This window comes from Pristis pectinata, chromosome 2 (genome assembly GCF_009764475.1).
Source record: "Pristis pectinata isolate sPriPec2 chromosome 2, sPriPec2.1.pri, whole genome shotgun sequence".
In the NCBI taxonomy this organism is placed as follows: Eukaryota; Metazoa; Chordata; class Chondrichthyes; order Rhinopristiformes; family Pristidae; genus Pristis; species Pristis pectinata.
Window position 1 is genome coordinate 85,492,789 of NC_067406.1, and position 11,549 is coordinate 85,504,337.

The window sequence follows — 11,549 nt, forward strand, 5'->3', positions numbered from 1 at the left end:
AAATATTTAACCACAACATCAGATTAATCCCCCTCTTTGTGTAAACCGAGATCAGAGCTTTGATACTTCCTTGAAAACACCCGTTGCTCAAAACCCAAGCTTAAACAGCAAATGACCTAGTACCAAACTTCCAGCTTACTTATTAGAATTCTTTCTAAATCTGTCCAAGCAATTATTGCAGAACCTTGAGCAATGTCATTGGTCCTCAGCCTGCTCAAACATTAATAATTTGAGGAATGCAATTAATGATTTAATTTTAGTGCATTTAAAATATCTATTGTTATAAGTAACTTAATTGGTAACTACTCATAAACAATTACATTCAAACTTACCAGATGTTTCTCTTATACAGTTCTATCATTACATCCAGGGACATCTTGGCTGCTATGGGGTTGCTGTCCCTCAACATCGTGTACATAAAGTTTTGTAACATCTGAGAACGTTCAAACACAATGGTCACATTATTTATATTTTAATAACTTTCAATATTTTGTTTTACAAAGAGCAGTCTACATTCATGTTAGTCTTATTCAAAGTACTTGTGCATTTTCTGATGGAGAAATAAAACCACCTGAATTTGTGGGGATTTTTTTTAAACCTCCATACCTGCTACACCATTTCTTGCTGTCACCAATGGACAGTCTTTATGTAGCCCAGACTACCTCCATGAAAATAACCCGTGACAACTACTAGCCAGTGCCAGAACTAACATGGTATTACAAAACCAAAAAAAATTATGTTAATGGCTGGAGGTTTTGAGCTATTGTTCAGAATCAAATTAGATTCTTCCATACTCCTTGGAATATGCAAGGAAATAAAGAATTATTGCTCTCTCTATAAAGATCACACAAGCTATTTCATTTTTTACGCAGTTATAACTATCACTGCACAAATGAAATCTTTGCTCCACACAGATGTACAAAGTTGCATGATAATTCTCACTTTGGCTGCAGATCTTCCTAGGTTGGCGAAAGGTCCACAAAGCCAGTGATGTCGAAATGTTAGTTCACATGTTCACACCTATTGACATGGTCAACTGTGAGGTGATTCTGTTCTTTTCTGCCAGGTGTTTAGGTTAGAGAGAGCATGCAAAAACTGAATTTAGGAGACTTTTGCTGCCCCATACAGCAAAAGCACATTTTTAATATTGTACTGGATTTTTGCTGCTCACCACTAAAGACAGACGTTAGCAGGAGTAGCCATTTCTGGTAACAAAATTAGTGCTAATGCAGATTTTGATTAAAAACACTCCAGATCGAACTGTGGCTTCATTCCTAATCTTACCATGTCAATTGAACTTCATTCATTTCTGATTTTTTTCCCCTAACTCCTATTCTGTACATGTCTTATCCTGATCCTTTTTTTTAAAAAAAAGCCTGCACTGCCAGTTTTCTTGGCAAGACAGTATGAAGTTGGCCTGCAAATGCATTCCTCAATCCTGTGCTCCTTCACTGGGATCTGCCTTGGGAAGCCATTCTATTGCAGGGTACAACCCAAGGAGCAACAGGCAGATGTTAACCTGGTGTACTTTTACCGAGGCTGCTGGCAAAGCAACCGTGATCTATTTGAAACTTCCACAATGGTAATTTTTCTTGAGAGGCTGTAGGAATTCAAGAGACAGAGTTCTGCAGGCTGGATTAAGTTGAGAGTCAGAAACCATTCAACCGTGGCTTGGGGAACTGAATACTCTTGCTGTTCCATAATGGGGTATAACTGTATTCAAGCCCATTGCTTCTAGTTTGGAAACATCTCTTCCTGTCTGATTTCAAATGTCAAGCAGGTTAAAAAATGATGTGAAAATATTACATAAGCAATTCTACTCCATTATGCTTAAACACCTTAAAATTAACCCTCTGTTTTTCACTCAGCCCCACTCCCCCATACAAAATGAAAGTGTTATTTATGCATTTAGAGCTGGCAATAACTTATCCATTATTTGAGTCAACTGAATCATTTTTCATCTTCATGATACAAAAGTAAAAAAAGATACAAAGCATTCAAGTCATATTTTTCAATGCAAAACTTGTCCAAGAACCATGAAGCTTGCAGCATTACTAATTTACCTGTCAGAATTACTAAAATCTTTTGTGAAACTACAGTGGCAACTTGGACCTGCTGCTGCCCATTTATATTCCAGGTGAAGCCTACTGCATCTGGTATTCCAAGGCAGTCTTCTAATCAAGCAGCAACCAGGCCAGCGGTCGGAATTACCTATGATGCAAAGCACATTGCAACTTTCAATATGCATCAATGGTTGCAATGGCCTCAAAAAACAACTTTTCAAACAACAAAGTTTGCCAGTTTCTTTTGGGCAATATACAAATTTTAGCTAGTTCCTTCTGCAGATTCCAATAGATGGTAGTAATTCTGACAGGTAAATTTCAGTTATGCCACAGCTCCAGGATATAATCCTCATGTTTTTTCACTGATGACTTGCAATGAAAAATGTAACTTTTTAAATATTTCAGATTTTTAAAAAAAACTTTTGTACTTTGAAGATGAAAATAGTTCAATTCTATCAAATTGATTCAAATCATAGACTTCAGAGGCACCTGCATTAAATTATTGACTGCTACAAATATGCAAATTACACTGTTTGCTTCATTCATAGACGGGAGCAAGGTTGAGTGAAATACACGTGGCTTATTCATTAGGTTTCCCGGTACAATGCACCACCACTGCTTCCGCAATATTTCCACAGTACCTGTTGACCTTTTGTTAAAGTTATTTTGAAGATTTTATAAATCAAGTCCATCTCCAAAACATCAGTACTTCATACCCCAACATGGAAATCTCTGACAAAAAAATTCTCTTGTCTTACATAGAATGAAACCCAAGACCAGAGCGATGCTGTATTTATTTTAAGTATTTAAAGTTACTCACTGTGTTCACTTTGTTGTTTTTGTGTTTGGCGTTGATATTCTTAATGTCAGTCACAATGTGCAAGTACAGGGTCTGGTAAGATAAAAAGGGAGCATCTTGAAGTTCAGGATGACCAAAACATCTGCACTTATGTGGCTTTGAAATAGCATAGAAGTAGCAGCATACCTTACGTAAGAGTTTGTCTTGACACCTCAAGAGTTCAAAGAATAATTCCAGCAAACTTGTAGGATTCAAGAGGTTCTTATTTCTTAATAAAATCAAAGCTTTACAAAATGTCTGAAAATTGTAGGAAATAAAGAAGTTAATGCACAGAGATCAAAGGTATTGCACAACAATGAACAAAGTTTCTCTTTGTGACCCTTTTTCATACACTGTCACCAGCTAAGAAAGTATGCAGATATCCAAGTTTCAGGGATATTTCAGTCAGTGACCAACTGCTGACTATGCCAGAGTGGTCTCTGAAAGAGGAACAAAACTCTGCTGCATCTCTCTAGCCCAGCTGGTATGAAAGACAACTAGAAAGAAATTTAGCTTCAGCTGTAACTGGGTGTCAGATAAAATAAGGTTTTGTTTATTATGTCTTGCTCTGCCTTTAAAGTTTAACTTGTTCCCTCTAGTGTAACAAACTGAGGCAATGAACTGCAGCCCATTCCTTTTGCAACTACAGTACATCAGATCATTTATCCACTGTGACAGTGAATACAAGGCAACACGGCAGCCCAGCTGATCCCAGTATTAACAATGTGAGTTACGTACTACATCTCTTAGTAATTATTTAAACTTATTCATTTCTAACATGGAGATATAAAATGTTTGTAAAAGCAGACCATGTATTCTTGGGTAAACCTTTTTTCAAAACACTAAATATTGGACAGTTACACTATCTAGTCAGACCTAAAAAGAATCTTCATTCATTATTTATTCAGTGTTTTAAACATAAACTAAAAGCAGAATCCTCAAAATCCTGAATATTTAATTAGACATAAAGATGTAATGCGCAAGTAAACATTCATGTTGTGAACAACAACTGCAGCAATTCTTTTAACTCTTTCAGAACCCCATACCCCAAATGTTACAAAACATCTTACAAATTGAAAACTTACTTTGATGTTACGTAGTAAAATGGGCTCAATTATTCATCACATAAAAAGAAAATATATTTTGAAATAGACATCTAAAGAATAAATTGTATTAAGAATGGTTTACCATCCGCAAATCTGAGTCCAGAATTGTGTGATGAGAGAAAAGAAGGTCTTTCAATTCTTGGGCAAAGTTGGTCAGTTCAGCTGGGTAACAATGTGCAACCTTGAATCGAGTGAAAGGAAGATATTTAAGCACTGGTAAATAACATTCTTATCCTTCCCACAATGAATGGAAGTATTTCATAATTTCACAGCGTGGCAACGAGGCTGCCTTCATTGCCTTGACAGATCTTAGAGTTCAAACTTAGTACATATGGTTCCCAACCATAGATTTCATTAAAAGCATCTTGCTAACCTTCATGAAAAATAATGCATTCAGATGGTTTTCAGTCAAACTGCAGGTATATCCACTTTAACTGCAAAAGTAAATTTACCTGTGCAAGAAACATCACCAGTTCAGAAAGTTCTTTACTAGGTTTGTCTGGTTGTAGCTTGAAAATACGTACATTGGACTGGTAGTGGTTAAACTGCTGTAGAAACTGTGGCAAGAGAGAAAAAGATATATAAATTCAGTTTAAGTCATTTGCAAATAAGTATTTTTGTTAAATTCTTTACAAGGAAGACATGGTTCATTGGGAAAGCTTTAGAAATATTACTCTCATGGGCAGCTCCAATGGGAATGTTCAATGTTAGGCATGGTATCTCTTTTACAGAGCACAGGCACATATGATTGATCTTCAGATTCACTCAAAATCACTACAAAGTTCTGACGGTTTTTTACCATGTGTTTCAGCAATTGGAATTCTAATATTCAAGCTAAGGATCTAAACAAAATAAAATGTGAAGTTACATATTCCACAATCACACATTTCCATTCATTCACTACATTACATTTTCTTTGAATACCTTCACTGATGTTTTTACTTATCTTCTCCTATAAGCATCTGCTTGGATATAATATTTTTAGTTGACACTGCAACCAAGTAAAAACTTAAATTCGTGGTCTGAAATTGTGCAGTAAAGCTACAACTACCCATTTTCAGTGTCACTAAACATCATAGGTTTTCTTCATTGGAGTTATCAAACATAAATGTGACACCCACAAAGAGACACGACCCAAAACCCAGTCAAATTTCTTTAAGATGCTTCTTGAAGCAGAAAAGAGAATAGGAGAGAAATTTGAGCCTTTTGGACCTTGGCACCTGAAGGCACAGCACAAAGGGTGATGCGGTGGAAATCGAGGGTATTCAAGAGGACAGAAGTACAGTTGTTAAAAGGTTGTAGGGCTGAAGGAAGTTGCAAGATACAGTGGGTGAGATCATGGAAGGATTTGAATCCAAGTATGGGAAACAGTAAATCTGTGCAGAATTGCAGCCATGTTAAATTAGTGGCATTGGGGTGATGGGAGCAAGGATGGCAGATCTCATTTTTCAGATTACACCCAGTGTCAACCAGCGGTACTGGTAGAATATGGTTCATCAGCATAAAACAAATATGACTCCAAAATTGTTTCAAATTATTTAAGGAGAAACCAGAGGACAAATTTCAAAATCTTTACTCTGGTAAAATTTATATTGATAAAAGCTCTTGTCTTTAAGTTTATAGTGTGTTTTTTTTCTTTCCTCATTTAATAATACTTCAATTTAAAAACAAATAAAGCCAATGATTTCCTCCCCACCCTGTTCTATTCATAGTTTAAAATACAGATTTACTTAGAATGAGATTAATGTAGGATTAGCATAAATTGGTGCTTGATGGTCAGCACAGGCTCTCTGGGCTGAAGGATCTGTTTTAAGATATCTTTATTAGTCACATGTACATCGAAACACAGTGAAATGCATCTTTTGTGTCAAGTGTTCTGGGGGCAGCCCGCAAGTGTCGCCACGCTTCCGGCGCCAGCACAGCACGCCCACAACTTCCTAACCCGTACGTTTTTGGAATGTGGGAGGAAACCGGAGCACCTGGAAGAAACCCACACAGACACAGGGAGAACTTACAAACTCCTTACAGACAGCGACCGGAATTGAACCCGGGTCGCTGGCGCTGCAATAGCGTTACACTAACTGCTACGCTACCGTGCTGTATCACTTTAGGTCTGTGACTTTAAGTTTAGCTTTGATCAATAGCACTAAATGCACTATATTACCCTGGTGGCACATTTATTCTACCTCCAAAATTCATTCCAGTGATGTCAATGGTACAGGTGGTATTTAGAGATTAATAAACAATGCTCTTTACTGTTCTTAAAGTAATAAAAAAGAAGCAACATAAAAGTATATTTGAAAGAGGGCACCTTAAATCATCAATTCAGTCAAACAATGGTAGATCATTCAAAAATTCAGAGGCTGATTACCGTAGCTTCTGTCATTTGTCAGGGTCAGGCCAATATTCGCATTGCTACTCAATCCAAAAAGCACTCTGGGACAATCAGATTATCAAAGATATTATTTAACTGCTTGGGCTAATGTTGTTGGTGTGATCAGATTCTTGCATTCCAATCTACAACTTGTCCAGCAGTGAAGCAAAAGTCCTATCCAAAATTCAAATGGGCAAATCAGCAAAGAGGAAGCAGGGAAATTGTCTCAGCTCCAAGCACTGGATGGCCAGAGCCTGAAGGCTACAAACTTCTAGGACACCGAAATTCTGACTGCACCTTTGTCAGTGAAAGGGACTCATCGCACCAACTCCCCTGTAAATCACCAGAACAGATTGTTTCAAATACCAGGGAGTAGGAAGACTGCAGAAATACAGATTGCAACACTCCAGACATAAGAGTCGTACAGAACAAGAGGCCCTTCGGCCCACGACGTTCAAGCCGACCGTTGAAACCACCTACCCAGTGGAGACAGGCGAGAGATCACACAGAGGTCGAGTTAAGGCACGTTCTTAAACCTATCACCGGGACAGATCAAGAGACCTTTTCCAGCCAGGTTTCCCCAAATGCATCCACCACAGACCAAGACGTGGTGTCAATGCCCACTGGCGACTTAACAGCACTGGAAACGAGGGCCATCTTCATCCTAAAGCTCACGACACCCCAAAGCAGCACGGGCACTTTGTAGGTAGCGCTGCACCTGGGGAAATTGCTCTAAAATTAGTGGAAACTCTAACAAAAACGGCTGGGTTCGTAGGATACAAGTGCTGCAGCCGTGACTTTACAGCTGCACGTTTATATTTGGCTGCCACGATGCCCAGAAGCCAGGGCCCGGCGGTGAGGGGCGGGGGGGCAGGCGGCGAGCCGCCCTCCCGGCCGGTTGCGGCGCCACTCACCTCCTCGGTGTAGGAGCGCGGGTCCCGCTTGATGAGGTTCTGCAGCTGGGGCAGGTTACTAGGCAACTTGTTGTTGTTCCTGGCTGACATCGCGGCGCCCACCGTCCCCGGTCGGGACCCGCAGCAACGTGCCGCCGGCCCGACGCTCCTAACGGTGTCCGCGGGGCTCAAAAAGCGCAGCGCGAAGCGAAAAGAAACAATTTCAAAACTACCAGCTGAAGAAGGAGGCGGGATGAGTGGCCCCACAAGCTCGCAGCTTGTCCTGTTCCTGATCACTCTGCAATGGGATAAACGCGCTGCAAGGCCATGCTTTCTGGACACCACGACAGTCAAATATAAATGTACAGTTTTAAAGTCACAGCTTCTATCACGTGAACAAAGCCCTTGTTGTTAGAGTATCAATTTCTGAGCAATTTTCTCAGTTGCAATGCTATGTGGTGATGAGGTGTGTAAATTCTAGATTTTCATTGCTAAGTCACTGTCGTTGTACTTCAATAATATTAGTGCCATTTTTTTTCAGGACTGGTTGGTATCATTAACAGCTCCTAGTTGGAATTTTAATTCGATTTCTTGACTTTTACTGGAACTAGTTTGTGGCCTTTATGTTTTTTGAAATTTTGAGTTAAATACCAAAAGTTACAATCTATCTGATGACAAATAATTAAACAAAACTTTGAACATGCAAACATATGAATTAGGAGTAGGAGTAGCTCATTTTACCCCTCAAGCCTGCGCTGCTTTTTAATAAGATCATGGTCAATCACCTTGAGATTTTTTAATATGTTCATTTTTCAGGATCTGCAGATTGCTGGCAAGGCTGGCATTTATTGACCATCCCTAATAACTCCGGTGATCTGCCACCTTGAACCCCTGCCACCCTTCTGGTGAATGTACTCCCACAACGCTGTTAGGTGGGGAGTTCCAGGATTTAGACCCAGTGACAATGAAGGAATGGTGATTTATTCAAAGGCAGTATGCTGTGTGACTGAGAAGGGAACATCCAAGTGGTAGTGTTCTCATGCACCACAAGCCCTCATCCTTCTTGGTGGTAGAGATTGTAGATTTGGAAAGTGCTGTCAAAGAAGTTGGTGAGTAACTGCAGTCCATTATGCAGATCGTGCACACTGCAGCTATTGTGCTCTACAGGTGGAGGGAATTAATGTGTTGGGGTACCAATTAAATGGGCAGCTTTCCTCTGGATGGTACTAAGCTTCTTGAGAGTTGAAACTACACTCACCCAGGCAAGTAGTGTATGCCATCGCACTCCTGACTAGTGCCCTGTGAAGAATCTTTGGTGTGTCAGGTATACAGTTTTGATCGTGACGACACAGGAAATATGTGACTGCACTGAAAAAAGCACAGAGTTGATTTATGAAGATGGAAAATTTTAGTTATGAGAAATGATTGAATTGGCTGGATTAGAGGAAGCTGAGAGGAGACTTAATTGAGGAGTATAAAAGTATGAGGGACCTGGATAGAGTAAGTAGGAAGGACCTATTTCTCTTAGCAAAGGGGCAAAGCCTAGAGGGGCTTAAGCATGGAAACGAATAGTATAGCATGGAAACAGGCCATTCAGCCCACCACATCAATGCCAACCAGTGGGCACTCATCTGTATTAATGCCATCTTCCAGCACATGGTCTGTAGACTATGCTTGTAGTCAGGAAGACTCCCTGCTGTAGCCTCAGCAAAATCAATGGCAGGGGTCGAGAGCTTTTGGTTTGCCGGAACCAAATAAGCCAAATGGAGGATTAAGTGTTGGCCAAGTAATCAGAGAAAGGCAGTGGAGGTAGTGGGGAACAGAGAAAGACATCATCAGTATGTAACTGGAAGATGCCCTCTGCTGTAGATGATGTTTAAAATGGGCAGCATGACGAAGTGGGGGTGATGAAGGATGAGTCTAATGGAGAGTGTAGTGCCACAGGGTTTTGTTTCTGACTTTGGTTAGGCCCATTACTGTATTGCAACAGGTTGGAGCCAGTCAAACATGATGGTCATAGATTTTGTGAGGCATCAACATAATGGCTCTGGAGAGGAAGGGGAGACTGGACATGGTTCAGTAGGTCAGAAGAGTGAAATGTCAATTTTTTGAAAAGGGTGGGGTTGGCAATTTTTCTAAGGGCATAACTTCAGTTAGAAAAGATACCTGGGAGGAATGTTTAGCAGTTTATTAGGAATCAGGCTAAGGAAGCTTTACATAAACCCAATGTTAAAGCTGATCTTAGAGAGGACATAAAGGAAGATGCACATGGCAACACAGGGAAGTAATTTGGTGAAGTTGAATGAAAGTCTTGTGATTGATGTGAGAGCTGAGGGGTTCTTGGGATTTGGTAAAGAGTGGGATATGAGCCCAGAATAAGAAAAAAAGTAAAGGGGTGGGGAAGATTATTGTATCTGGATACTGTGTCCTTAGAGAGAAAGAGTGTTTTGGGAGGGAAGGGGGTGTCCCAGGATCTTATACACTGAGGGTGGGCTAACCAGAAGTCTGACAGCATTAGGAGAATTGCCCAGCAACTGCCACTTATAATAAAATAGGAAAAGAGTCATTACACTTCCCCACCTTGTTGCAGTACCTGCCTTTTCATCTGCTTTTCCTTCCTATTCCCTTTACCCATCGTTTTCCTTCCTCTCCCAACAAACCCTCATCCTTTCTATCATTATCCTTCTGCTCTCTCTCACTACCCAGATTCTTTACCCTGCTTCATTTAAGATGTTCCTCTTGTTTCACTTTAGCTTTGTTAACTCTATTTAAGTATGGAATCACTCTTTTGATTCACCACACCCACCCCTTTGCCTTGTAGGAATATATCGAATTTGATTACATTCTAAATCCTGAAGATTTCTCGATACTAAATTTTTCAGTGCTCCCGTTCCAAGTCGAGTAACCCTTAATCCCCACCCGAGAGGGCAGATAGTGCCTCATTTAAAAGTGCCTCATTTTAAAATAATGGCATCTCTGTCGGTGCAGAACTCTGTTAGCTGTGCACTGAGCCGTTAGGCTAGAAAACTAACCCCACTTTTTATTACCCTTTTTCCATTTCCCTTTCCCTTTAGCAAGTTAATTGAAAAGAGATTAAAAAGGGTTTAAAAAGAGAAAATAAGGAAAGACAGCAAAACTGCAATAGGGATTCCATTTCAGCTGCAATTCCTGTAAACTAAATTGGTAGAGTGCGAGCAGGTTCAAGTCCTGCATGTTCTGGTTGGGAAGTTAACCATGAAGCTTCATTCATTTAAATCTCACAAGAGTGACAAGATTTATTGGAATTTCTTTATGCAGAGGATTGTTGGAAATGGAATGATTTGCCGCAAATACAGGCTGAGGTACAGCATTGTGTATTTTAGAAAATTAGATAGATAGTTTAGCAAATGAAAATAAAGGGAAATGGAAAAAGAGTAATAAAAAGTGGGGTTAGTTTTCTAGCCTAACGGCTCAGTACATAACCAGCAGAGTTCTGCACTATCAGGGATGCCATTATTTTGTTGAGACTTTAAAATGAGGCACTATCTGCCCCCTCGGGTGGGGATAAAGGATTACTGGGCATGGAACAGGAGCATGAAAGTTCTTTTCCTTATCTTTCAGCCAGCATCTGTTTAAAAAGTCGTTATTCTATTGCTATCATGTGGACTTGAGAAGTGCAATTTGGCTATTGTTTTATTCTATTTCAGTAGTGACAATACTTCAAAATAAGTCATTTTGAATCATTTTGGGACTTCCTGGGGTTGTAAAAGATGCTGTATAAATACAAGTAATAGAACAAATGCTCCAAATGACATGATGTTAGTAAGGCTTCCCTTTGGGATCTATGTTTGTGAACAAGTTAAATAAAGCAATAGTTTGTCCCCTTTGACTCTCACCAACTTTTACCGATGCACCATAGAAAGCATCCTATCAGGATGTATCACGGCTTGGTATGGCAACTGCTCTGCCCAAGACTGCAAGAAGCTGCAGAGAATTGTGGACACAGCCCAGCGCATTACGGACACCAGTCTCCCCTCCTTGGACTCTGTCTTTACCTATCATTGTCTTGGTGCAGCAGCCAGCATAATCAAAGACCCCCGCCCACCCGGGTGGGGTCTCTACTTTCCCATCGGGCAGATGATACAGGAGCCTGAGGGCATGTCCCACCAGACTTAAGGACAGCTTCTACCCCACAGTGATAAGACTATTGAACAGTTCTCTTATACAATGAGATGGACTATGACCTATGACCTCATGATCTACCTTGTTGTGACCTTGCACCTTATTGCACTGCAC

General features: G+C 40.1%; 1 protein-coding gene across 1 annotated transcript in view; it reads right to left on the reverse strand.

Annotated features, from left to right (window-relative positions):
* sdad1 (SDA1 domain containing 1) overlaps positions 1–7,462 on the reverse strand; it is a 39,138-nt gene extending 31,676 nt beyond the window's left edge. Inside the window, exons 1-6 of the mRNA XM_052039615.1 lie at positions 7,296–7,462; positions 4,460–4,564; positions 4,090–4,188; positions 3,049–3,159; positions 2,884–2,955; positions 333–433 (exon numbers count right to left, since the gene is read on the reverse strand). Of these exons, the coding sequence (XP_051895575.1) occupies positions 333–433; positions 2,884–2,955; positions 3,049–3,159; positions 4,090–4,188; positions 4,460–4,564; positions 7,296–7,385 (578 nt within the window). The 5' untranslated portion in view covers positions 7,386–7,462. The remainder of the gene's footprint in view (positions 1–332; positions 434–2,883; positions 2,956–3,048; positions 3,160–4,089; positions 4,189–4,459; positions 4,565–7,295) is intronic.
* Positions 7,463–11,549: the final 4,087 nt, after the last annotated feature.